This window comes from Tachypleus tridentatus, chromosome 12 (genome assembly GCF_004210375.1).
Source record: "Tachypleus tridentatus isolate NWPU-2018 chromosome 12, ASM421037v1, whole genome shotgun sequence".
Lineage (NCBI taxonomy): Eukaryota > Metazoa > Arthropoda > Merostomata > Xiphosura > Limulidae > Tachypleus > Tachypleus tridentatus.
In genome coordinates, this window is record NC_134836.1 from 25856139 (window position 1) to 25883842 (window position 27704).

General features: G+C 30.6%; 1 protein-coding gene across 1 annotated transcript in view; it reads left to right on the forward strand.

The window, feature by feature from the left end:
- The first annotated feature begins 2896 nt into the window (after positions 1-2896).
- The window catches only part of l(2)gd1 (lethal (2) giant discs 1), a 96735-nt gene continuing 71927 nt past the window's right edge, over positions 2897-27704 (forward strand). The window contains exons 1-9 of the mRNA XM_076473336.1: positions 2897-3088; positions 8653-8800; positions 11489-11592; positions 12751-12966; positions 16226-16319; positions 20550-20771; positions 21246-21361; positions 22047-22131; positions 27549-27647. Coding sequence (XP_076329451.1) covers positions 3020-3088; positions 8653-8800; positions 11489-11592; positions 12751-12966; positions 16226-16319; positions 20550-20771; positions 21246-21361; positions 22047-22131; positions 27549-27647 — 1153 coding nt within the window. The 5' untranslated portion in view covers positions 2897-3019. The remainder of the gene's footprint in view (positions 3089-8652; positions 8801-11488; positions 11593-12750; positions 12967-16225; positions 16320-20549; positions 20772-21245; positions 21362-22046; positions 22132-27548; positions 27648-27704) is intronic.

Consider the following 27704-nt stretch of genomic DNA (forward strand, 5'->3'; position numbering starts at 1 on the left):
AACCTGTGATGAATTATCACTTCTAAAAATAACTAAATTTAACACTAGTTCTGTACTTAAACCATCTAAATCATAACACTCGTATTGAACTTAAACAGTCATTTATATCTAACAATGTCATTGAGAGCTGAATCACGTAAACTCATAATTAGGCATTGCATTGTAGGCTCTAGAGTTCTTGTTTTATCACTCTCATGGGTGCTTGTATTTCAATATAAGATTCACAGCTTCAGACTCGTAGCTTATGTCAGGATGAGATGTCTTAACTGTCTGGAATACGTTGTGAAAGGTTAGTCCATGAATCCATGCACTATCTCCATTCTCTCGGGTCATGAAACGGCACGGTAAGACTAAATATTCTGACATAATTCCAGGTTTATTTTTAGCTCACGATCGTCGAGGGCAGCATCCTTCCTTGGTCAGAAAGACTCAAAGCTGCCCCTCAGATTACCACTTTCACCTTGTTGTATTTGTTGTTCCACAGCTGCCATGAATGTAATCTACCATTGACATTTTTATCTTCTCCTAGTGAATTTAGGACTTATCAGAGACTCTATTATGGTCGGCATTTACCTGGTGCCACATTTAGTCTCAGTATGATGATCCTTAATCAAACATTCACCCATTCATTGAAGTCAGGCCTCAAGGGGAGAATTGATTAGGTCCCTCTAGGTATTCGAAGCTGTGAAATTTTTCCTTTCCTGGGGAATAGTCATAGGAAGATGTTCATCTCCAACAAAGAATGCTTGCAAAAATAATGTCCAATCTGTAAGGCTGTTTAAAATTAAGAGAAAGTAGCACATGTTCTCTGCCCACCCCGATATCGAATCTTGGATTCTATACGTTGCAACTCAGCAGACATGCCGCTTTGCCACTGAGAAACCTGTAGGAGTTACCCGTTAAAACAATTCAAGTGCCATTTTTCCAACAATAATGATGAGTAAATATAAAACCTTCAAACAACCCTATCCTTAGGATCACAGCGTATTTGATCTATATTTGTCTAGTGGCTGTTTATAACTATATTTTAGCATTTAATGTGTTATTTAAATAAGGAAAATTGCATTGTATTTGTTTTCAAACAAAAAATACCGAACGCATTGAGCTATATGGACTCAACGTATGCGCGTGAACGAAACACCAAATTCTTCTATTTTATACCTAGAAACTAAATACTTATTTTATCATATTTCTTTCTGGTAAGTATTTATGTGGTCATGAATTTGTTTAAGTCATCATCTCAGGCTAAGGCTACATAGCACAATCGTTATTCAAAATGCTTCTACTTGCCAGACTAGGTTTCTGTATCACCTTATCATTTGGGGTGTGGGTCATACTAAATGTGAAGAAGTTTTTACAAGTTGATATAAACTGGGAATTAATCTTTGTTTGAATTTGTAAAGAGGATAATCAGTGGTGTAAAAATCTAGGATGGAAGGATACCACAAAAACTCTATTCTAATTAAAAGCGTAGTTTATCCAATTGTGTTCGAACCTTAAATTATTAGGTATACTGTAAATTACACATGAAGGATATTGTTTTGATTAACTAGTGGTACACTAATGGAACTATATAATATAATATAATATAATATGTTGTTGTTGTTGCTTTTTTTGGTTTCGACGAATGAAATTCAAAATATCTGAATGGAAATTATGTTGTTGTAGGATCTCCTCTCAGTGAGGATGACTATTAATGCTCCCACTTTGATAAATCCTGTAAAAGTGATTGCTTATTCTGTTCTCCCGTTTCCTTGCGCCATTGAGTATAATAAGGATTTTTTATTATTTGTGAAATGCAGTTGTTCTTTACTGAATGTTCCACAATGGGGCAGCGGTAAATTACCGTACGTACAACGCTAAAATTCAGGGGTCGATTACTGTGATGGACACAGCAGATAACCTAACGTGACTTTGCTTTAAAAGCTTTAAGAAATTTTAAAATTTTATCCTAGTTTAGTTTAGATGAAGAGACAACCAAGAAGTTTGTTTGTTTGTTCAGAATATTCGCGCGAAGCTACACTAGGGATATCTGCGCTAGTCGTCCCTAATTTAGCATTGTAAGGCTAGAGGGAAGGCAGCTAGTCATCGCCACCCATCGCCAACTCTTGACCTACTATTTTATCAACGAATAGTGGGATTGACCGTAACATATAAAAACGTCTGAAAGGGCGAGCATGCTTGGTGTGACAAAGATTAGAACCCACGACCCTCAGATGACGAGTCGAACGCCCTCACAACTTGGCCATGCTAAGCAAGTAGAAAAGTACCAAGAAGTCCATTGTTGTCCTTACACATTATCTTACATATTAAAACAAATGAATTCTAGTCAATTCCAAAAATTCAAAAGTCATAGAGTCACTAAGAAAGCCATATTACAAGATATATACATATAGTTGTGGAGGAATAAAAATAACTTTCTTTTCTGTGTGTTCGAGTTAATTTTTATAAGCACTTCATTCGAAATATCGTATATTTCAGATTTTGCTTACCGACAGAATACAGTTTTAACTCTGGATGCGACACACACATATGTGCATACATATGTCAAATAAATACGTATATTTCAATTATATTAGCAGATCATTAGCATTAAGCTTTTAATTTTCAAAACCTTAAGGTTTTAATTAAGGTATAGAGTGAGTCGCATGGCACATGTCAATAATATCCATTACATTGTAGATCACGAAGAAAACTTATTTCCTAAATAATGTTTTAGTAATAAGAATTTTGTTCATTTTAAAAACTCAGGCACCAAGTTAGATACAATACTAGTTTTGTTTAACTCAATCTTTAAAAAACACATACACAAAACAGAACGAAAACAGGAAGCGTCGTAATACTCTACTAGCCGCTCAAAATAAATTTTTACATTTTGTTGCTGTTGTTATTGCTTATAGAGGGCGCTCATTTGTCATTTGAGGAGCTATTTTTTCAGTGTTAGGAATCTTGTGATAATTGTTTTCCAGTCTGAGCGTTAAAACAGTTAAATACGTGATAATCCAAGAAAATTAATGAAATGTTTGGGAAAAAGAAACCCCAAGAAATCCAGAAACGAAGGCCTGTAGGACATTCTTCTTTAGCCCAGGTACAAAAATGAAGTTAAATAAGAGAAAAGGCATAAAAATTATTCATTCATTCACTGAATTTGCAGTGATAACAGTAAATAAATAATGATTCTGTTGATTGTGTGATTTACTAAATGCGTTTGTGGAAATTCAAATTTAATTATCGTGCTACTTACAGTTATTGTTGAAATTTTAGTCAGATTTATGTCTTAAATAATGTGTAGTGTGTTGTTAACTGTTTATCAAAGATATTATGTTTTACTTGGCTGATAATCGGGATTGGTGCATATAAACCTAAGAAAGCCGCATTGGTGAGTGGCAAATAAAGATTACTAAATTGGTATTGTACAATAGATTAGTTGGATGAGAGAGAGCAAAAAGTGGCTAATAAGAAAGCTCAGCCAAAAATTGAATACTTCCTTCTTTTACTAGTGATGCACCTTAGGCCCATGTGCTAACGCTAATGCTTTGTATTTGTTGTTGTTATTAATGATATTGATAGTATAATAGGGTATAATTAGTTGGTTATTAAAGTTTGCTACTGACACTCAATTCTTTGGTATTTTGAATCATATTGAAGGTGTTGTACTAAAAATTGACTTGAATCAATTCAAGTTAAATAGGTAGTTGGTCAATGATCAGCAGTTATATTAAGTACAATATAATACATTTAATTTTTCATAATTTGGATTATACGTTTCATACAGAGGAGAGTTTACATAATATGAACTTGATGTAGTGGTTGATTGGTCTTAAATCGTCTGATTGATGTACTGTTGTTAGTGAAAAGCAAATAGGTTTGAGGTTGTTTCTACTGAAATACTGAATGCAAAACCAAAGAGGTTATAATTTTATTGTACAGGATACTAGTTAGGCCATGTTTGAATTACTGTGTTCTGTCTTGGATTCCTCATCTTAGGTAGGATATTAAATTGTTGGAAAGGGATCAGAGGCAGGTAAATAGGATGATATCCATGATAGAAATGTTGTCATGTGAGAACAAGCTACATTCACTTATTTTATTCTCTTGAAATAAGGAATTTTACAGGGGAGCTGATCAATGTATATCAGATTGTTCAAGAAATTGATAGTATGACTCATCATCATTATTATTATTTTTGTTAGAATGATAGGATTGTAGGGGACACGTAGATTTTGTTAAGATTAGAGTCACCATAAGCTAAGACATTAACTTTTTTTAACCAGTCTTTGGAATGGATTGACGTCAAATGTGATGGATGAAGTACATTGAAGGGAGTTTAAGAAAATACTTACTAAATATTTGAGGGATAAGAGCTAGCTTTGAGTGTTTTATTTTTATTTTGAAGTTGAGTTACTGAATGAAGTAGTCTAGATGGACCAACAGGTTCCATGTTGTTGTTAAATTTTATCATGTGAATGTCACAGCTGACCAAAAGAATTTTGGTAGAATGATACATAACTTGAGCTATGAAGGTAGTACTCTGCTGCTAGTTGTAAAGCTAATATTTTAAAGTGTATATAGGCATGAATTACAAGTCAAAGGAGATTGTTACTTCTATAGAAATCACTAGTTAATCTCACTTGAAATAATCTGTACAGTTTTAGTCTCCTTATCTAAGAAAGTATATTAAAATACCCTAGATCTATAAAACCAGTAGTATGAAGGCAACCTATTCCAAAGGTCAATGGACTTCTAATAAAATTGCCTAAGCTGAAAATGACTTACCTGACAAAATGTATATTTGTATCACATGTTCCTCTATCAGCTCCCTTAACAGTTTTAAACATCTCGATTAGATTCCATCAAACTCTTCTCTTTTCAAGATAAAACAAGTTTTAGATAACTTGTTCTTCTATGGTAACATTTCTATCCAAGGCATCCTAGTAAGTAGTCCACCTCTGAGCTCTTTCAAACAATTCCTTTTTAAGGTAAGGAACCCAAAACTGAACACACTATTCCATGTGAGTCCTAACCAGTGAGTTGTGCTGTAAAATTATAATCCCTTTAGACTTAATTTCATTATTACTGTAAATACAATTCAAAATCCTATTTGCTGTAAAACTAGCATCAGTGCACTACATAGACATTTTGATAGACAAATCAACCAGAACACCAAGAGCATGTTTCAAATGTTGTTGAGGTTATTCCCACAATGATTATACCTATAATTTGGAGTAGATAATGTATTTGCAATACCCTGCACTTATTGTATAAAAATCATCTATCATTTGTTTACCCAACTTCACGAATAGTTGAAATTGTTTTATAAAACAGCAGCTTCCTCAAGTAATGCTCAAGACCTTAACATCATCAGGAGATCTGTAACTTAACTAAAGGATGCTTAATTTAGGTGTTTATAGTTATTACATGCTTGAATGATATACCTATGAGTGATAATAGGGAACCATCAATAGCCTTGGCACATGAAATTCTTTTAGGTAAGGTTACAGTAAATTAATCTGAGACTCCTCTTCTTTTTTTTTTTTTTACTTTTTATTAGCTATATTTTTGTGCACCAGCAATACCAAGTACAGAGGCAGACATATAAGCATTCAATATTTATTTTAAATTTAGTTAATAATAATAATAATATACAGGGTGGCCTGTAAGTCCCTACCCATCCATATATCTTATGTATCCAGTGTATCTGTGTGCTGTCCCTCATTCTCACTGCATAATATTATGCAACACCATGTTCTGTGAGACATTTTCCTCAACAAAGCAGGGGTTATTGTTCCAAATGCTGCAGTAACAGCTGCCTTCAACTCATCATTAGTATTATAACGTTGTTTAGACACAATGTGGATGGGTAGGGACTTATGGGCCACCCTGTACATTATATTTTAGGTCATAACAGTTTGAATTAAGCACTGACTATGTAAGGATGACCTGAATTATTCTTCAAAATATTTTAAATATATTCGCTCAGTATGTCATGAGAACTTTACAGTACTATACAGTGTTTTCTTTTGTAACAAAATCTATGAGTCATAAGTTCTGCCAAAATTTTGTAAATGTAATAGCAAAAAGTTAGGATTTGTGTATTTATTATGCATGTGTAACTACAGTGACCAGAAATTCAGTTACTTTTATATTATACATAAACTAATGTTTTTTGTTTTTTCATTTTCAAGGAAGTATTGACATTTCACTGCTTGCCACTCTGAGATAAGTTAGGCCAGTAATGAGCTGATAACTTTCATTTGTTCTTTATAATTTGTAAGTTTAGTGAACAGGTGTGAAAACACAATCTTTGCAATTCAAATGAATATCTGTATTGTTGAAACAACACAACTTTAAAAATAAGCTCAGAGTTGATTTTAGTTTGTTTTGCTACAATAAACACAACTACTATAGTGCAACTTACTGTTCACAATGATACTGCTGAATACATTACCTAAACTGACTTTTACACAACTTCACTATTGTTATGCTACTGATCTCGCATTCATTGATGGACTGATGATAGGCTTAACTCAGAAATATTTGGACAGTTTTACTGATAAACAATGCATAAAGTTCTTCCACAAATTTCTATACAGCACACAATACAATAGAAATGTCTAAAACTCTGTTGTGTAGTATTTAGAAACTTGTAGAACATTTTATATAGGTTGACTCACAACATATAATAAATTTTTAGAACTTTACAGAAACGATGAGAAAACAGGTTTACTCGGGACTATTTGAAACATGAATAAAATAATAATTGCAAGTAATATCCAAAATAACATTAAAACTCTTTGAACTTTAACAGAAGGAATCTGTGACATCAAATAAGGGTAGACAATATCCTGCCATATAAATACAAGCACCTCCAAAACTAGTAATTCTAAAAAAACCCACAATACCTATATGCCTGTGCTATACATAACTGCACTAAATAGGAACAATTTTGAACATGAAAAGACAAAGCTCCAAGGTGCTAATGAGTCTGTTTCTACCTAATTTTGTGTCTGTTTTATTGTAGATTGATATTATGACAAGACTGTTAATTTTTTTTGTAGAACATTACACAATCCTGTAGATATATTTCATGGTCTAAGTTAGGCTCATTCTCAGATCTCATTTCCTGTATAAGATGATTCAAGTGAAATGACTGTTGTTTGTTGCTGTGTCCAAAGGTATTCTAGTAAAATGAGTATCAATGAATTGAAGGCCAGTATTCATTATTCAGCTGGCCTGCTTTTCTCTCTCCTGTGGTAATAATGATTTTTTGAATTATCATTTTTGAACATTTTTTTTAAATATTGGTATTTTTATCAATATTGGCAATTTTATCAGGACATCCTTACTTACAGAGATGCTAACCATTATGATTTGAGCATAATCATTACGACTATATGCTCATACAGACAAATATTACCACTTGTTGCAACTCCCAAATTATTATATATTATATAGGCCTATACAATAAAGTGGTAAATTGTTCCCCCAGGGCTTTAAAGGAGTGAAAAGAAAATTTCTAGTGAGATACAAATAAATTTTGATAATAAATAAAAGACATAGTCCAAATGGCTACTTGCGATAATCATGTTTGTGCTTGAAACAATAAAAAATATTTGTATCTCCGACATCTACCAATAGTTTGAGTATGGTGCTTTTCCATACTGGGTACATGGGGGAATCCACTGTTACATCATCCATGCTTGTCAGCCAATGAGCGCTCGCGTAGATGGGTATTTCTCGTTTTCTAAGTGGCATAGAAATCACCAATGCAATCGTTCACAAGATGGAAAAAAAGAGGCCTCATTCACCAGATTGTCTTGTTTCTGGCAAATCTAAAAGGACTAAAACTGTGAATAAAAAATTTAGGAAAGAGTATAGTGCAAAATATCTGGTCATTGCATCAAAAGTCAGTGGCAGTCATGCATTTTGTACAGTTTGTCACATCGATTTTTCTGTGACGCATGGGGGATAAACAATTGTTCCAGACATACAAAATTGGCATCTCACCAACAAAACACTAAGGCGAAGACAAAAATGATGCAGATAACGACATTTATGAGTAAGAATTCAGAATTTGAAACTATAAATGCAGAAGTGATGTTTACGCAATTCATCATTGCTTATAATTTACCCCTAGCTGTAGCTGATCATGCAGGACATCTGTTCAGAAAAATGTTCCCAGACTCTGATATAGCAAAAAAATATGGCTGTGCTAGAACCAAAACTACAGCCATTGTACAACTGTTGGGTTGTGAAGATGACAAAATGATTACAAGCATACTCATTAACAGTGTTTACAGTTTTGCCACAGATGGATCCACAGACATGGATGACTCAAAACTGTATCCAGTCATAAATGAACAGTCTATAGCAGTAATAAATAATAATAGTTATAAAAATAATATATAATAAACAGCTTAGAGACATTGGTCAGGCCTAGTAGCTGCAAATGATAAAGGGCTCTGTCTACAATCATTACGCTCAGTCATTTGAAATAGTTGGCATCTCTGTACTTATATCAGACTAGCAGTGGCATTGTCATTAATGTGTTTTGTGTTTTGCATAATTTCAGGTAATTTGTATTTCTTTTATCATTTGGTAATTTTTATTTTACACTTTATTTATGAAAAATTTCCATTTGTTTTTGTAAAGTTTGGTCTCTTGGATATACCTGACATTAATGACATCAGTGAAATGAATAAAGAAGGAAGTGATGAAGATGATGAGAGTCTTGAAGCAGAGCTAGCAGCTATTGTCTCGGGAAGTGCCCCAGCCAGGCAGACTAGGCAACCAAAGACAGGTACATTGGAAAACAGTCGTACATTATCCAATAGGTATTTTTGTAGTAGTGTATTTCATTCTTGTGTCTTTTATTTCTGAAAGGTTATCACTTTTCTGTGAAGGGTGTCTAGAATGACTTCCATAATGATGTACTTGATTTAAATAATTTGAGCGAGTTGCAAAGCTTCATAAGTAGTACTGTCTTTTACTGGAGTGTGATAAATTTGAAAAGATTCAACTGAGGTTTTCAACAATTTTTTAGGATCAGTTTCAGTTACCCATATTGAGGATAATAAGGCTGATTATGATTTTAGTATTTTGCCTGTCAGAAAGGAATCACTATTTCTGAATGCAACAAAATTTAATAACTGGTTTAAGAGTAATGAACACTACTAGCAGCAAGGGTATCCAATTGATAAACAATGGAAGAGTATTATCAGTAGAAGTTATCTTGTAATTTCCTTGTTATTGATAACTATATTATTATTAATTGTAAGTATTATTGTAAACTTTTGTCAGCTTTTTTTAGTAGAAGTTATTACTAAATTCTACTTTTAGGTAATTTAAAAAAGAGTAAGATTTTTAGCATTGATTAATCTAGACTTGGGTTCATACATTTCACATCAACTATGGTCAACAAAGATTCAGTTGGTCCATCAAGGCTATTTTTGCATACCCTACTTTTAAAACATTTGAAATTTAAATGCACCCTTTACTTTTTCAGAAAATTATCAGTACATATTTTAAACTTATACAAGTGCTGTTCTCCACTACTACCTACAGCAACTCACTCCGTAAGTCGATCACCTCATTGGAAAATGTATCTCAGAATGGTTAACCAGAAGATGACCTAGGTTATTCTGGTGATAGAGCACTGCCTTAGTAGCTTGTGTGATTTATTTGTCACTATGCCAAGGTCCTTTTTGTCTTTAAACTATTGACTTGTTTTCAGTCAGTATTAAATATCTGATAAAAATTATGTTAACCCAAACGTATTATCTTGCACTTGCAATAATTAAGGGTAATTTGCAAAAATATTTTTCTAACTTACTAATTGGTTGAAATAAAACTTCAATATTATTAAAATGGCTAAAATTACTCAAGAGTTTAAAGTTATCAGCAAAGTTTACTAATTTACTATTTATGTTTTTATCAAAAGTATTAATGTAAGTAAGAAAAATTAAAGGCACCTGGGATACTCCACTAGTAACAAGGACCCAGTTTTACTGGACTTCATTGATGATAATATTTTGCTTTCTCCCATCCAACAACTCTACAGTTCAATTAAATAGTCTATTTCTAACTCCTACTTGTATGATTTTCTTACATAATCTCATGTTCAACACTTTACTGGAAAATATTTTCCATGACATCAACACAATGTCTAGATCCTTTCTTTAATCCCAACTACAAGTAACATCCTTGAAACAAAATAACAAGCTAGCGAGACAGATTTTTCTTTTATCAAATCCATGTGGTTTTTGTTTATGGTATTGTATATCATTAAATGATTTTCCAAAGTTTTTGCTTTTACTGGACTCTAAAATGCTTCACAGTACATCAATAAAACTGACTTAACTTCTAGGGCAATGTTTATCACCTACTTTAGACATTTGAGTGATATAAGCAACTCTACAATCATCATGCATCTATCCACTCTCTATTTACATATTCAAAATAAAGAGAAGTTCATGCACCTGATCTTTCATCTCCTTTAAAATCTTATCTGACCAATGTGATTTATCTTTTAAATTAAAAATTTTTTGTGATGCATCTCTCACATACCCTACACCTACAGCAAGCATGGGGCTAAAGTGACTCACAGTCAAACAAAGATTTATATAATTATCCATACTAACATGGTTCCATACAGAGAGCCCTCTTCCTGCAGCTGGCATGGTGTCCGTAGTAGTTGAAAGTAGAAGACGTGAGCACTGGTACTTATCACATGTGCCCTTTTCCCATAGCTGGTTTTGACCTGACCAGTCTGATGATAGAGGAGGTTGCATAAATGTATGGTCTAAGCAAGCCTCTAACTCATTAGGCATATTGAATATTTGATAGCTTGTGTGCGAGAACTTGTGTAGCCATGTAACTCATTAAACCTGTTGAATATCTGACAGCATGTGTGCAAGAATTCATGTGGTAGTGTACTTCTTCCAAACATTGTGAGTTCTCTGTCTCTTCTATTCTCATATAGGGTTGAAGAATACACCCTGGATGAGATGAAATGCAGCCTTTCCATGGGCTTCTTTTGGAAGCTTTCTGAAGGGAGCTCATCTAATTAATCTTTGTACCAGTCCTTCCATCACCTCAACTTGGGATTCTAGCAATTCTTTGTGCAGAGGACAGTATTGATTACAGAAGTTAACATTTTCCATACCTGAAAATGTATTTCTGATAAATACTTGTCGTTATAAATACATTGCACATTTCTTTATTGCTTTAGAAACAAATGAAGATTCTCAAGCATGGACATAGAGGATGTCATCACATATGGACGTTTGTCATATTCCATTGGTTTTGAAACATGATTATATCATCACACAGTAGTTCAAGTTTATGTGGCTTCATGTGAAATTAAGTGAAAGTTTAACTTTTGGAGATTTCATGAACTTGAGAGGAAACAAGCTATTCTGTGTGAAATGGTTAACTTTTCTTTTTGTAATGTAATTTTATTCTAAAATATAGACCAATTGTTTTGTAGTTTCAGCTATTGAAACAATTGACAAGCTAGCTGAAGAATGCATGAAGGATGTAGATAGTGATGAAGATGATGATGAAAACCTTTCTGGTGATGAAGAATTAATGGTAATATTTATAAGAATTTTGAAAGTTACGATAATATAACTATAGATTCCTTGAAACATTGTTTTCATTAATACATTTAATAGTGAACTGAATAATTGAATGTAGATTTTCAGAATGCACTGTAATGGAAAATAGTGTTAAGTTAAAGCAAACAAAATATTAGTTGCTGTTTTTGTTTTTTTAATATTTTGAATTTATTGTAAAGTCATTTATAACATTGATGCTTATAATAAAGCAGTATTTAAAGATTCTGTCATCCCCAGAGAAGGTAACATTTAAGAGACAAGGAGTGTCTTACTCCATTTTTGTTGTGCTATCCACATATAAAATTCCAACTCAGCACCTGTTTCTTACACATTGTGGTTCTAAATTCTACTCATGCAATTCAAATAAAGCCATAATCATCATTGACAGTAAAATGTGCTAGTTTTCTATAAGATTTCTTACTGTCTACAGTGAAGAAACAACAGAAAAATGATCATGAAAAAAACAGTTAATGGCAAGAAACCTAACAGAATAAATTTTATTTATCTTTTTTTTATGTTCATCAGACATGTAACAAGTGAACAAGAACAAACAGTTGTAGGTAATGAAGAGATACATTTAACAAGATTAAATGTTTTCACCTGAATATAAAGAATCAGAAAGGGCCTAATTAATTGGGATTGAAATGTTGCAAAGTTGTTGTACCTGTAGAATGTATAGTAAATTTGTTTATGTTAACATTGTAAGTTGACCTAAAAAGATTTACTGAAAGAAAATTGTGCAAATGCAACAAAAATATTTATAAAAAGGATCCTACCAATATGATACATATTGTATTGATAAATGATATTTTCTAGTTATAATAGGTATGTCATCTGTTACTGCAGTTTCAATTTTATATTTTAATTTTAATACTTTTACTCATTCTTTTATTTTAAATAGAGCAACAAAATTTTTCTTTATATAATTTTTTTTTTAGCTTTAAGCTTTAAAGTTATTCAACATGACATTAAATTGTTTTTTATTGAAACACTTCATTTGTAACATTTGCAAATTTTTTGTGATAAAATAAAATTATATAAATTAAATTGCTTGTTGAACAAGTATTTTGAAATACAAATTAGAATCATATAGTAAACAACAGTAATGCTGCTTTTTGAATTCACTTGACAGTCTGAACTTAGAACTCTATCATCCAGTAAAGAATTGTCTACACAGGCTTCTGACCACACCCATTCTCAGGCTATTCGTGTACCAGCTGTTTCTAAGTTAGACAACTCTCTGATCTCAACCTTGGAGCAGAGATTGTCATCATACAAATCAGCTGAAAGTAATGCTAAAACTTCAGGAGATGGATCACGAGCAAGGAGATATGGACGAGGGGTTAAGGTAGTATTAGCTAATACCTAATTACTGATAACATTAAGTTTCTGCTATTTTTTAATTAAGATGTTAGAACAGGGTGGTTTTACAAAATCAATGTCCTATTGAGAAGTAATTTTTTTGATATTTTTTCTTAATTTTTAAATATCTAAGTTTCTAATAGGATATTTATATTAATTCAGGAATTATTAACTTTTCTAAAATGATGAATTTTAAATATTCAGAATGTCACACTTTTACGTAATTCTTTTAACATAGTTGCATTACCAGAAGTTTTAAAACCTGAACACAAACAACATACTTCTTCTTTTGTAAAAGCAAGTGGTGTGAAAGCAAAGCTGTGGTTGATAATTTATTTGTTATACTTTAATGTTAGTATGCTTGTCCAGGTAGGAAAAACAAATTTAGAAATCAAGCAGATATCAATGTTCAGGAATTAGTTGCACATCTACATATAAAATTTCAAAATTTAAATCAAAATGGTAATTCAAATAATATAATGGATTTTCAAATTCTATTTCAACATCTTATGCTCAGAAATCATGAACCACTATTGTGGTTTATAATAGGGATTACAAGGAACTGGAAAAAAAAAACAATGCAAAAACCTAATACAATGTTTGACAAAAAGCACCATAAACAGTAATGATTAGTTCATAAAACACTTCAAAAGCTTTACTATTAATTGCTAAAACTGTACACATAAAAATGTACAAAACAAACACACTTGTTAGACTTAAGAGAAAAAGAAATTCAGCTCAAAATGGTCCCTCTGTAACTATTAATATTATAATTATTATTATTCTCTTATCAGCTAAAACAAAAACTATGTGGTATATTGCATACAAACATTTTGTAGAACACTAAGTAAGGTCCTGTGGAAGCTGTAGGGTAATATATTAAAAACGTTAATTTGTTTCTTCTACTTTTATTAATTTATTACAATTATTATTATTATTTATTTTATGTAAACTAAAAAATATTATTCCAATGTAAATAATGTCATCATTACCCCTTGAAGTTAGCATTCTTACAAACATTTTAGAAAGCTTAAGTACAAGAAGGAACAAAAATTATCAGCTAATAATAAATGAATATTAGATGGCTGTAATATGTAGATACTCCGTGCTTTGTCCATTGTACAGTTGGTGTCTTTTGGGAGTCAACTCCTATATTGTGTGAGGTAAAGGAATGAAAAGAAATTGATACATATATTATATTTTAATACCCACATTCATAAAATAATTACTTTTAAAAAACATAAAGATTTATTTAAATTGATGCTTTAGACAGATAAGTTTTAGTTGGAAAGACTACTTTTCTGCTGGTTAAATGTCATATGCACTTTGTAGGAGTTGTGTTTTAATCTGATCATATATTCAATCCAATGCATCAAGAAAACTAAAAAAAAAATATTCAAACGTACATTTCTACAAATTTCTGAGGGGTCTTGTCTGTAAACAACACTGATATTTTTAAAGAACATTTCTGCCTATTTCAAGGATAGGCTTACATTTACTAAAAGTATTTTTTCTTGAGAATCAGTTACTAATCTTTTGTATCTTAAATGACTTTCCTTCTGTTTCCTGAATTTTAGTAGCATAACATTTTGATTTCAACTGTTTTATAACATCGTATCAGATGGAGGACCCATCAATAAAATAAACACAACTTTCATAGCAGTTGCAGATAATTTTACTACAATTTACAGCTTTTACGGCAAGTAAGATTTAAAAGCTGTAAAATGTCATAAAATATACTTTATCAGTAAGTAAACTCAAAACAAAACTAATGACACTAGTTAAATATCATTCAAGAGAAAAAGTTATAAACTATTTACATCAATGTAGCACAAATAAAGTTGGGTGAGAAGTAATATGTGGTTTTATGACAAAATGACAAGATGTAATTCATACATAGAAATATATCAGAAGTTAGTGGGAAGTTTAGAAAACTTAGTTTGACTAACTGTTAGTTTAAAAGATTAGTTCACTAATAAATGTTTGTAAATTTCTACTTTTTTTTTTTACACTATAGCTGAAGTGGTGACTACTGCAAATGACCAAACAAGGTATCACAATAAAATATTAATCAAGCTGAAACTATTTGGGCATATAAAATGAAGTTTGCTGACCAACATTTAAAGAAAATTGAAATTCTGAGACAAAGAGAAGGCTGTTTCACAACAAAGTTTTGGAAATTTAACAGCACAAAAATTATAGAAAAAATAAATGACTTGGAATATTTTTAAACCAGAACTGGATAAGTTTATTCTCAATTTCATAAAACCCAGTTATTTCTGTTCTAAGAAAGAAAAAATTATCCTTTTCCTTAGTGTGAAAAAGGTTAGTGATTTTTTAATCCTTTAACAACAGATTAAGAATTTCTGAAATGAACAAGAAGAAACCATCAGTAACAACGATACAGTTATCTATCAGTGAACCTGATCATCTAGAAAAAATGAAAAGGCAAATCTAACATTTATATAAATTTCTAAAAATATTCCATGTGAAAATAAAAGAATAACACATTTTTTTAATTGACAAAGTTCACACATTTCCTACCATATCAAGCATGTACAGTTTATTATTTTTTGTCACATTATCCAATTTAATTTTCTAATTTTGATTAATCAGTTATTTTATCTTGCACTAATTGATGCTTATAAGTGGTTGATTTATACTGGTCAACTAAGTCAAAAAATAAATTTGACTGCTAGTTTCCAATGTGTTCAAGAAATTTCAACATAACATTTCAACCTTTAGCCTATCTCACATGATGTAAGTAAAGGTTATAATGTTCAGAAACTATACGTGTTTAAAACAATTTACAGCAATGCGTCTGTTAATATAATTTGATTTTTGTTCTACAACTTCATAACCACCAATATGAAGGACTAGAACACTTTCTACAGTAACTGCTCCTTTTGAGATATTAAGTACAGCTTCATACTGTAAAGTTTTAAATAAAACTAAGATCTTGAACAAGTTTTAAGATAATATTTTATATGATACAACACATGAGTGTGTATTTTGTTCTTAGGGAGTGGATGTGTATCATTTAATATTCACTAATTTTAAACTGTTTTTTTGCATAACTACATATATATCTGACTGAACTTCCACACAGTTTCCAATCAGGTAATATCTTCAGTTCTTGTATGAAAAAAATTATATCCTTTCTAATACCATTTCTTCTGTTCTTGTTGTAATTGTAACCATTGTGTTTAGACTGGAAGACGTGTAATGTTAATCCTTGTCTTTAGACTCTGGCGGACTTGTTACGTGCAGCTAAAGCTGGAACAGTTGTTAATGAAGAGGACATTCCTCCTGCTATTCAAGTTAAACCTGTTCAACCAGGTGAGTTTTTCAGAATATACATATTGATAATAACAGACACAACCAGATACTTTGCAACAGTTAACAATCAGTTACTATACAATTAAATCCAGGGACTTGGGATAGGTTCTGCTCCTGAGATAAAACCAAGCATGTGTAGTGAACCCTGAGTACTTGGGGGGTTGGAACGCAAAATGTGAAGAAGTCCATTTTTCTTAGTATCACAACCACTGAATCTTTAAAGATTGCTAACCATTAAACATCACAAACTAATGAAGTATTTATCAAAATGATTGAATTACTTGATTCTTTAAAAAAATGTTTCTATACATAAAGTCACAATAAAAGGTGATGAATAAATTAGAATAAAAACCTTTGATTTTTGTTACTGTTACAAATTTCTAACACAAAACAAATTGATGAAAGTATATTCAATTATTTCATCAGTATTCTTGAGTGGTAGCACTTCCACTTCTGTAAAAGTTAATATTTATTTTCATAGCAAAAACCAATCATTTATATACATTTTCAAGTGGTTCCACTAAGTGTAAATTGCAATGGATACATTTCCTGTGTAAATGTATTTAAATAAAAGCATTAAATGGATTTAAATCTCGTAAAAATACATAACTGCAAGTACACAAGTTTTCTTAATCATATTGTTTAATAAAAATTGCCTTTAAATTTCTTAGTTATCCTAACAGAAGAAATTAGGCTTTAGACTACAAGAGTAACAGAGTCCTCCACAGTGGGTGTCCTAACATAAAACCTCCTGTTTTAGGTCAGAGAAGTAATGAATACATGTACTTTGGTTATTCTAACAGAAAAAATTATAGTTTAAGCAATAAGAGTGATAGTGTTGTTTACCTTGACTACCCTAAAATGAAAAAAATTACATTTTACCCTGTAGGAGTAATTGAGCCATGTACGTTCTCTGTCATGACACAAAAATTAAGCTTTAGGCTGTAGAAATAATGAGTTCATGTACTTTGGTTTTGCTGTTGTCAAAATTAGACTTCAGATTGTAAGAGTAACAGGGTTATCTACCTTGGCTCTTTCAACATAAAAACATAGGCTTCAAACAATTGGAGTAGCAGGGTTATTTTCATTGGTTGTTCTAACACAGAAGATTTTGTTGCTTTTGCTTTTGTTTATGAGAGTAACATAGTAATTCACCATGATTGTCCTAGCACAAAATATTACAATTTTTCTGAATTGCATGCCAATGATCTATATCACACCTACTTCTCTGAGACAAAGAAAAAGAAAGAGATGTTTGTAACTAATGTGAAAAGTATGTTACAATTGACTGATTATCATAAACTGGGTGGCTTCTGATCAAAAATGTACAATATCCAAATATTTACTCTATCTATAGGTGGTTCAGTAGTGGAGGTTTTCTATTAGAGAGGGCTAATGAATGTCTCAAAAAGCAAGGAAATAATTTAAATTGTTGTCACTGTCACACTCCTTGTCTATTTGTTGAACCTTAGATGACCTAACAGGCAGGTTTTCATTAGTGAGCTCTCCATGTGTAATTAGTTTCTTGGTAACAACTACAAGATTGTTGGATTCTTCCATGGTGATCTCTTGTGGAATAACAACATCCTCAAGTGGTTTCATACTTGCAACATCCTCAACTTTCTTTTTGAATGGATTGCACATGAATCCACTCCTGCAAAAACTATTCTTGATCATCAACTCTTTAACAATCATAGAAGTTTCAGCAGTAATCCTTACAGTATTCAGTAGATCAACCTTTTTTTTCTTCATGATTTCAATAAAAATTGAGCTTTCTGCATCTGGAGTGTTGATGATATAGTAAAATGGAGAATTATTGCCCTTTATGGTTTTGAAAAATTCCAGTTTGATGCTTTTTGGATGTATATTGGATGTGTTTAAAAATTATTGATTAGTAGACAAATTTTTTGTTTTCTTTGCTGAAGCTCAGTATCCCCCTTTTGCATCTATTGTTTTAAAATAGAACTAGCAATTCATGCATTGATTGAATTGCTGTAGTCAACAGGAAGCTTGAATAGGTCTTTTGGGAAGCATCATGCCTTTCTAGACGTGCCAATTTTTCTAGATGCCAGTCATGTTAGTATGTCTAAAGATAGTGATTTTCTCTTTTAGCTGTTTACCAATAACAACCTTTTTTCTCAGAGAACTCAGTGTAGCCAGGTGAATCCTATTGTTTGTAAATTAGACCTGTTTTGAAGATGTCTTCAGAATCATATGATGTAAAGATGGTAAATAGTTTATGCTTTAATCCATTTTCAGCAGATGAATCATCCATCATTGGGTGTGAATGTATTGTTACTTACTTTCTCAGCCAGCTCAGTTGCTTTGCATTTAATTAACACACTATTGAGAACACCTTGAGCATGTTTTTCTTTGAACCAAAGGAAAAGTGTGTCTTACGGATCTGCATGTTTCCTTTCCCCTGGTACTTTTGTTTCCTTTGTCTGTCCATCTCAAAAATGTAACTTACAGTTCTTCGTAATTCTTTTAAATTTGTGAAGTCATTGCCTTGCTTACTCCCCACTTTTCAGCAATCATATTTTTTGTCACACAAGTTTTTTTTACATTCAACAATAATCTTACACTTTTGCTCTGTCAGTGCCATTGTTTTATTTGCTGTTTCATTTGAAAAGAACAAAAGAAATGTGCTATGTGATAGTATGCAACAAGTTGAAAGGTAGCATTCAATGTTGGTAAGTTTCTTGTAGAATCGAGGAAAAACAAGACAGTTGTACGTTTCAGAAATATATAATTTATTTGAGACCTTGATTTCACCAGTAATGGCATCATTAGGTTGTGAATAAATAGTTGTCTTGTTTTTTCTCAGTTCTGTAAATATGAAGCTTTACTAAGTACCAAGTATTTCAAGTATTAACTATATAAACACAGATTTTTACCCTATGCAAATATTCTCTGGTGTTTGTTTACCATATCCCTTTGTTTACTGCAAGCATGTTCACTATAACCTTTGACAAATGTTTAGTGTACAGAAGTCTTAAGAGTGTTTATTTGTGTTTAGGGCTTAAAAGTGTTCTCAAGAAAATGATGCATTGAGTAGAGGTGTTTCTTGTAGCAGTAAATTAATATTTTTAACCAATTTATAGCTTAGACAGAAACCTAAGTAAATTATAGTGATTTGGGGATATTTATTTCTAATGCCTGATATATTTTTGTGCTCTAAAATGCATGTTTGAAACTATATTAAGGGTTTTCTAAACAACCAACACGGTAAGTGAAAGTTAGGTTATTAAGGTGTAACATCCTAGTGCAAATAGCCTGAAGCAAGTTTTTTTAATTTCTTTTATTGTTACATATTTTCTGACAAAAATTATAAAAAGGAATAGCAAAAAAAATTCTTAGGTTACATAAAAAAAAAAAGTAAAACAACATTTTATGAGCTTAGGAATTTGAACTTGCTCAAGCTCAACCTGTGTGTAACTTGATCAGTTTGTGTGCTTTCTCTGTGTTGGGAAAAGGAAACTGAATTTATTGCTTTTTAAGGAGGAACAAACAACTTTCTGAAAACAAAGCCTAACAATAAAGTAACAAATGAAAGAAAACAGTGTGAAAAGGTTAACATTTTTAATTGGAAAGATAATTAAATTGAAGATCTGGTGACAAATGATGCATTTAAAGAAGAGGAAAATGTATTCATTTTATTTCATATTTTTCAAATTTTCATTTCATTTAACATTAATAAATTTTTTGCAGAAGGTGTTAGAATAGATAAAATATAATGTTTAACTAGGGAAAAATATTTTTAGAAGTTATGCAAATGAAATTTAAAACAGATAAAAACAAGTATTTCTATTATTAACAGAAAAATCACATATCACTCAGATGAACACCTTAAGGGGTTTCTAAATTCACAGAAAGTCTTCAAAGAAAATACTGTATTAAGAAATATGATGTTTTCCAACAGTCTTGTATTGTTTACTATAAACTTGCTAAATATAAAGATAATAGTACATTTAGAGTTATAGTACACATATTTTCATGGTTACTTGGTCATTACAGGGTTGATAAAAATGACCAAGCCCATATACAGACTCAAAAGTAAAGTAAGAAAAAAGCTAGGAGTTAGCTAATAGTTGTAACTTAGTGTTTTTATATCTGATTGAAGTTATCAAGATTTTGATTAGAATTCAAATTCATTAATTAGTCAAACTCTGTTAAACAAATTTGTAAAGGAAAACTTACTTAATTTTGTTTTATTCATTATTTGTTTAGTAAAGACAGAAAGTTCAGCAGTCCCTCCAGTTCAATTATCAAGAGAAGCAGTGTCATCTTTCCACACAAGAGAAATCAATAAGCCCCTTGAAAACAGTGATCTTCCACCACCTTTACCACCCAAGCGTCGCTCTGCACAGTTTGAACAAGGTTCTGGCATTACATCTACAGCTCCTGAATCAAACATTCCACCTTCAACAAAGACTTCTGTTACCAAACAAGGTTCATAAATAGTTAAGAGATTTGTAAAGAAAAAATGAGACTGTGAAAAAAATGCAAAATTGTATTGTTATGAATACTGTCATTGTTTTAATAAAGGGGAAAAAGTCTTAAAAGTTTTTGTAACTGTTAGAACTAAATATACACTTGCAATTGTTTCTGTAACATTATTACTTGCAAGGTTGCTAACTGATTATTATACTATTTCCAGTGAAATACTGAAAAATGGTAATTTGTTAATTGATTTGTTGTTACAGTCAAGATAAAAGCCACGAGTATTGTATTACCAATGAAACTTAGATGCTTTTAGATTACAATTTTTTAGCCAATTTGTTCTTATAGCCAAAGTAAAAGCTACTAGTTACATTACCAATGAACCTCAGGCTGTTAAAAGACAGTAGTTTTTAAATTAATTATTTTCAACAAGCCAAGACAGGTTTTGTTATGAATATTAGTAATGACAGTTTCTTTTCTTAGTTGATACAACTAATAAAATGCTGTGCAGCCGAAGAGATCAGTATAAAATGTCAGCATTAAAAGCCAAAAAAGCTGGAGATATGCCAAGTGCAATGAAGTTCATTAAGATAGCAAAGGTGAGGTTTTAGTTTTATTTAAGGATATTATCCTGTTTTTAACATAGGAATTGATCATAGTTTTCAATAATTTTGTTTTTCTCAGCTTGAGGTTTTACTTTCAAGTATAATGACAGTTTAATTATTATTTGTTCATTTATATTACTATCAGACGTTGAGTAAATGTAATACACACAATAATTCATAATCTAAGGCTTGCTACATGAGATGAAACTGTTAACCAATGAAAGTTATTTAGAACAAATTTTACAGTTTGGTACATGCACAAAGCAATAAATCAAAAGAGAAGTTAAACATTTGTACAACATTTTTAGAAGAAAGCAGATGAAACAAGTAAAATTATCTCATTCATTATAATGATCAAATTTTAATTTAATTATATTACCCTTCTTTCTATTAATAAATTGGCCCCATGCTAGTACAGTGGTATGTCTACGGATTTATAATGCTAAAATCAGGGGTTCGATTTACCTCAGTGGATTCAGCAGATAGCCCGACATGGCTTTGCAATAAGAAAACACAAACATTAATAAATTGTTTGGAAAAAAAAAACGAAAAAGTTCTGAGGCCAGTCTTAGGTTTTGCCAACCTTATATTTAGACTCAAAATATTTTCATCCTTATTTATCTATTAGAATTTTACTTATACTGTATTATATTAACTTTTAGATCAATTATTTTCCTAGCAATTTGATGAAGTGATTGATGCAATGGAGAAAGGAGATGCAGTAGATTTATCCAACATGCCACCTCCTCCTCCTAGTTTTCAAGGTATTCTGTAATATAATAAAATGAAAGTTAAAACAAGATAGTTTTTTCTTTATTAACACTGTTATTTTAAAGTTATATGTATACTGATGATATGAAAACATATTTATTATTAATTAGTTTTAATTTTGTGCAAATCACATTTGCCACTGAAATTGTTCTATTATTTATATGCTAAGGCTACGAACTCATGTACAGTAGTCATGTTTGGGCAGCAAATCTCTGGAAAACAAATACTCAATAGTATCTGACAACATGAAAGTTAGGTACAAGAGTTCACTGTTCATTTCCTAGATTCAAGGCACATGATGTAGTTTAGTTGTGGCTTCAGTTTCTTTAATTATCAAGCTATCTTTGATCCTTAAGTGATATTTACTTTCCATGAGCCTGCAATTGAGAATTCAATCATTTTTGTGTTTTTTCTCACAGCTGTTACATTCATGTTGCGCTGTGATAGAACTTTTCTTGTTTCTGTTGTCTTATCTGCTCGCAAAGATTCCATCTAATGGATCTATTATATGTATTCTTGCATACAGGCACTTGTACCTGTAGGTAATTATGGTTGAACTTGATAACCTTGTCCTTGAAACAAAAATAGTTCTCAAAGTGAATTTCAAAATAATTATGAACTTAATCTCTGAATAAATGCTTTTGATTATATTTTGAAACTGTATGTTTTCAAATGTATACCAGAAAATGGTAATGTAACATTAATCGCCTTTAAAATGGTAACATAATATTAATCACCTTTAAAATGGTAATATAACATTAATTACTTTTAAAATGGTAATATAACTAATCACTTTTAAAATGGTAATATAACTAATCACTTTTAAAATGGTAATATAACATTAATCACCTTTAAAATGGTAATATAACATTAATCACCAAAATGGTAATATAACATTAATCAACTTTTGGAAATTGTTTTGTTTCCAGAGGGGTGAAAGCAGCAGATAGGCAATCACCCAATAATTTTCTTAATAAACTGTTTATGACATAATTTATAGTGAAATATTTTCTTATATTCTTCAAATTATCCTGAAATAAATTCAGTGTCCTTTCAAGTTTACAGGTCCAATATATCAAAACTGTAATCAACTTTCAATATTTCAATAGCAAAAAAGCAAAATCCCATTAAAATCAGATAAAGGCCTGAAAAGTTGGTTTATAATACATACATTAAACTGTTTACCTTTTCCTTATGACCAAAAGTGAAACAGGTTCTTGTTCCATTACAAGAGTAAATTAAAATATTTACACATTTTCTATTTAAATATTCAACAATTTTATTAAAACTACTTTTGAAAAACATGAATGTCATCCACTTATCTATTATATAGAAAAGGTTTAAAACTACCTAGGCATTCATCAAAAACCAGTTATATTTTTCATGATGTCTCATTTGCTATTATCAGTACTGTACTGACCCTGAGATAAAATAAGACTCTTTGGTACTTACTTCCATTAAGTTTTATATAGTATTCTTAGGCAAACCATTTGTAACTCTTCTGTATCATATAACATATTTATACAAATGTCTATGACTTCAACAAAAGGGGAATTTTAGTAAACATTGGATCAACAAGTAAAGTAGCTAAACTGGGTGGAACAACATTCTTATTAAGTTTTTAATAATCTTATAAAATTCCAAACTGTCTTTCAAGACATAACAATTACAAGTAAACATTTAAAAGATTATTCACTGAAACTGATAATCATTGGTTTTAACAACTAGTATTCACATAAGTACAACTGAACAGTTGTCAATATTTATCTTGGGTAAGTTATATTTATATGTAGTACCTGCTTGAGATCCTGCTAGTCATATATTTGTATGTAACTTGGTTAATCTATATGGAATACCTGTGTGAGTTCTGGTTGGTGTTACTTAGGGAAAGTATATATAATGCATGAAATTCTGTTGGTATAATTAATATATTTATAAACTTCACTTATTAGCTTATCTTTTATTAATTTTAACAAAAATCTAATTAGCCCATCAACTGTTGTATTTGTGGGATATTTTTCAATGTCCATGGGTTTTGTTTCATTGTTTAAAATATCTAGAATCTTATTATTTTAGGCACATCTTTTCAAAATTACTACTTTATTACCTTTAATGATAATAACATTAGTATTCTTACCATATAGTTTTTCAATGCCTCAAAGAATCCAAGAATCAATATTAAATATATTGCCCTGTAAACCACTTTAAACCAATGTTATTGATATGGGTACATATGTTATTAAAAGATGTATCTTGTTAACTTGAAAATGACTGAAGAAGGTCGAAACATTGTTATGTACCTTATTTTAATTAAAGTTTTGATAACCATACCAGCTATCTTTAGAATGCAAAATATATATCTGCTGTTGGATACAATTCACCATATTTTGGTTAATTTTTCAATAATTCAAATGGCAAAAGATAATCCTAAAATTAAAGATTTTTGAGGAACTAAACCCAAGGAAAACAGTTTTTTTCCCATGTCATTCAATTCATAGTGAGATTCTGAATAACATCATCAGATTTCTTTCTAGAACTAACTGATTAATGTATTTTGTTAATGAAGTAATTATTAAACTCCCTAATTGATTATATTTAACTAACCGATTATTCTAACATGACTCAGATAGCCAAAATCATCAAACAGTCGTAATAATTGGAAAGACTAATTCTAGTAAGATGATTTTTTTTTAGTTATTTCATTATTTTGTTGAACTGAACAACCTTGAATTAATCTGAAATAATAATAATAATAAGTCCTTATAGCAGTATTTCAATTAAGAAATATTTTTGGCACAACTGTAAATCTTTTTTTCTCTTGAGTGAACCCTTACAAGAAAACATGTATTCAATTTGTTTTAGTGTATAGTTTGTCTTTAAAACAAGAAAAGTGTATTAAGTTCAGCAACTACATGTTATATGAAACCTTACTGCTGTAATGTAGTCTGTTCTAATCAAGTAATGGGATATTCTAAAATCGAAAAAGTATAAGTAAAACATTCCATATGTTAAAAATATTAAATTACAAATTTTGTTGATTATTCCATAATTGCTGAATTTTTCAAAATGCAAAGAATTGTTTTGTTTAATCCTTTCAGCATGGGCATTGGTTCATCATAAGCATAAAAACATTTCACAGTTACATTAAAAAATTAAACTTTATTATCAATGTATATCAGTACATTTGATATCAGAATATACTTTGTAATTTAACTTTTAATGTTATCTAAGCTCGAATTGTTTAATTTTAAAAAGAAATATTTTAAAAACACAGCCTTCACTTGAGTTGTCATATGACATGTATGCACTCTCAGTTCTCCCTTCTATTTTATATAGCTTCAATAGTACAGCTTCCACACACAGTTGTATAGCTTTAACATTCTAACATCTCCATTTGATGAACTATCTATATATTTTCCAATACATGACAAAAGCACTGTTTTTATATTCTAAAACTTCAAGGCTGTTTTCAGAAAACACGTGCTCTTGTATTTATGTTTATAACCAATAAAAAAACCTTTTTTCAATTGCAATCATCCTCTTTAATTTTGTCCCCCAGTGGCACAGCAGTATGTTTGAGAACTTATATTATTAGAAACTATAATCATGATGGGCAGAGCACAAATAGTCCTTTGTGTAGCTTTGTGCTGAATAACAAACATCTTTAACTTTGAGGCATCAGATATTTGTCAAGAAAAAGTGATTGTGTGCATATGTGTGTGTGTGAGCAGATTTCTTACTCATAGAATAAACAGAAATTTTTTACCAATTTTTATAGCTTAGTTAAAAAGCCACTTATGAAAGTAATTTTGGAAAATTTTGTTTTAGTGACTGAAATATGTTTTATGTTATAAAATACAGACTTGAAAGGTACATTAATTTTGTTTAGACAGTGATCTTAGTGAAAAACTAGTTCTATTTAGTAACCTGTTTGAATGTACATTACATTAATTTATGAGAATTTAACTAATGTGTTCAAGCTTTAATGTATTAGCTTTCACAGGTTAATAAACTGCTTTATTGGTATACATCATGCAATAAAAACATACAGTTAAAATAAAATTGATGTGTAAATGTTAATAGTTGAAATAATGTTTAGCTGAAGGTCTGGTAAGAAATGGTACATTCATTTCTTAAGAATGAAAAGGTAATATTTATCATTTTTAAACTAACTTCACAGTACATTGATGGCTTAGCTATAGTTTTTATTAGGTTAGAGAAAATAACAGATCGAATATAAAGTTTTATTTAAAAAAAAAAAAAAACTTGTTCATTTGAGAAATTATAGTTATGTAAATTATATATGAAAACTATAAATGAAAAGGAGTATTTTTATTCCTAGTGTGAAAATCATCTTTTACTCAGATTGACTTAGAAAGGGCCTCACAAATTCACAAACAAATATTTAGTAAAATATTTCATAGAAGTATCTACTTTTATTGTGTATAACATACTTATAAAGTTTGCTAAAACATTGTCAGTTTTTGGTAAGATTTGCTTGGTACATTCAGAATTATAATATATATATTTCCACAATTACATAGTGCTTAGAAGGTCATTCATCTTGGATCTGCAGATATATATATATATATAGTGAAAAGAGAAAACATTTCAAAATTAGCAGAAAATAGTGCTAAAGTTTAACAGTTTAAAGATATCTGTAGTAAATGACATTTTTACTTTTTAGCAATGGTTATTTTATGTTTGAGAAAAAATATCATGGGTAAAAAAAAGAAAGAAAATGTTTTTAAATGAATGTGTCGACAATTCACTCTATTTTTAGTTGTGTATTAATAGGACAGATGGGTTGTATGAGTACATGTGGTTTTCATGACTTACATGTCATGTTATATTTTGTATTCACCATTCATTTGCCTGTAAATATGTATTAAAAAGGGTTAAAGGAGAGTTTTATTGTTAGATGTTCACAGTACGTCATAAGTAAACGTGTCTACAGTTTAAGTCTGTATTGGTGCCTCCCGCTAGTACAGTGGTAAGTCTATGAATTTGCAACTCTGAAATCAGGGGTTCAATTCCCCTCAGTGGTCTCAGCAGATAGCCCAATGTGGCTTTGCTATAAGAAAACGCAGTGTCTGTATTGGTTGGGTCCAAATTAAAATCCATTATCTATATCTATCTTACATCTTTAATATTCTATGTTAATGTATTTAACCTTTGTTGTAATGTTGTGGTTGTGACAGAGTAAAACTATTTTTTCCGTTGGTGATTGACAAGTAGGATTAAAGCTGCACCCTTTAAAACAAAGAGTCACCCTTTCTTTGAAAATGTGTTTGCAGTTAAAGGTTTATATGGATAATAGTTTTAATGTTTATGTATCTCTATTCAGTGGTTTAAAAATTTTGAAAGAATGGTTTGTACTTATTCATTATAGAAACTGTTTTTCTTTTAGAAAAGAATACAACCAATCCTCCATACAGAGCAGCTCCTCAACTTCCTGCAGCATCTCAAGTTCAGCAGTCCTTGGACACCATACAGGATTTGGTTGAAGGTGAAGTAGCTCTTGTTTCTTCACCTTCAGTTTTTTGTTTTTCTCAAGTGCTGATTA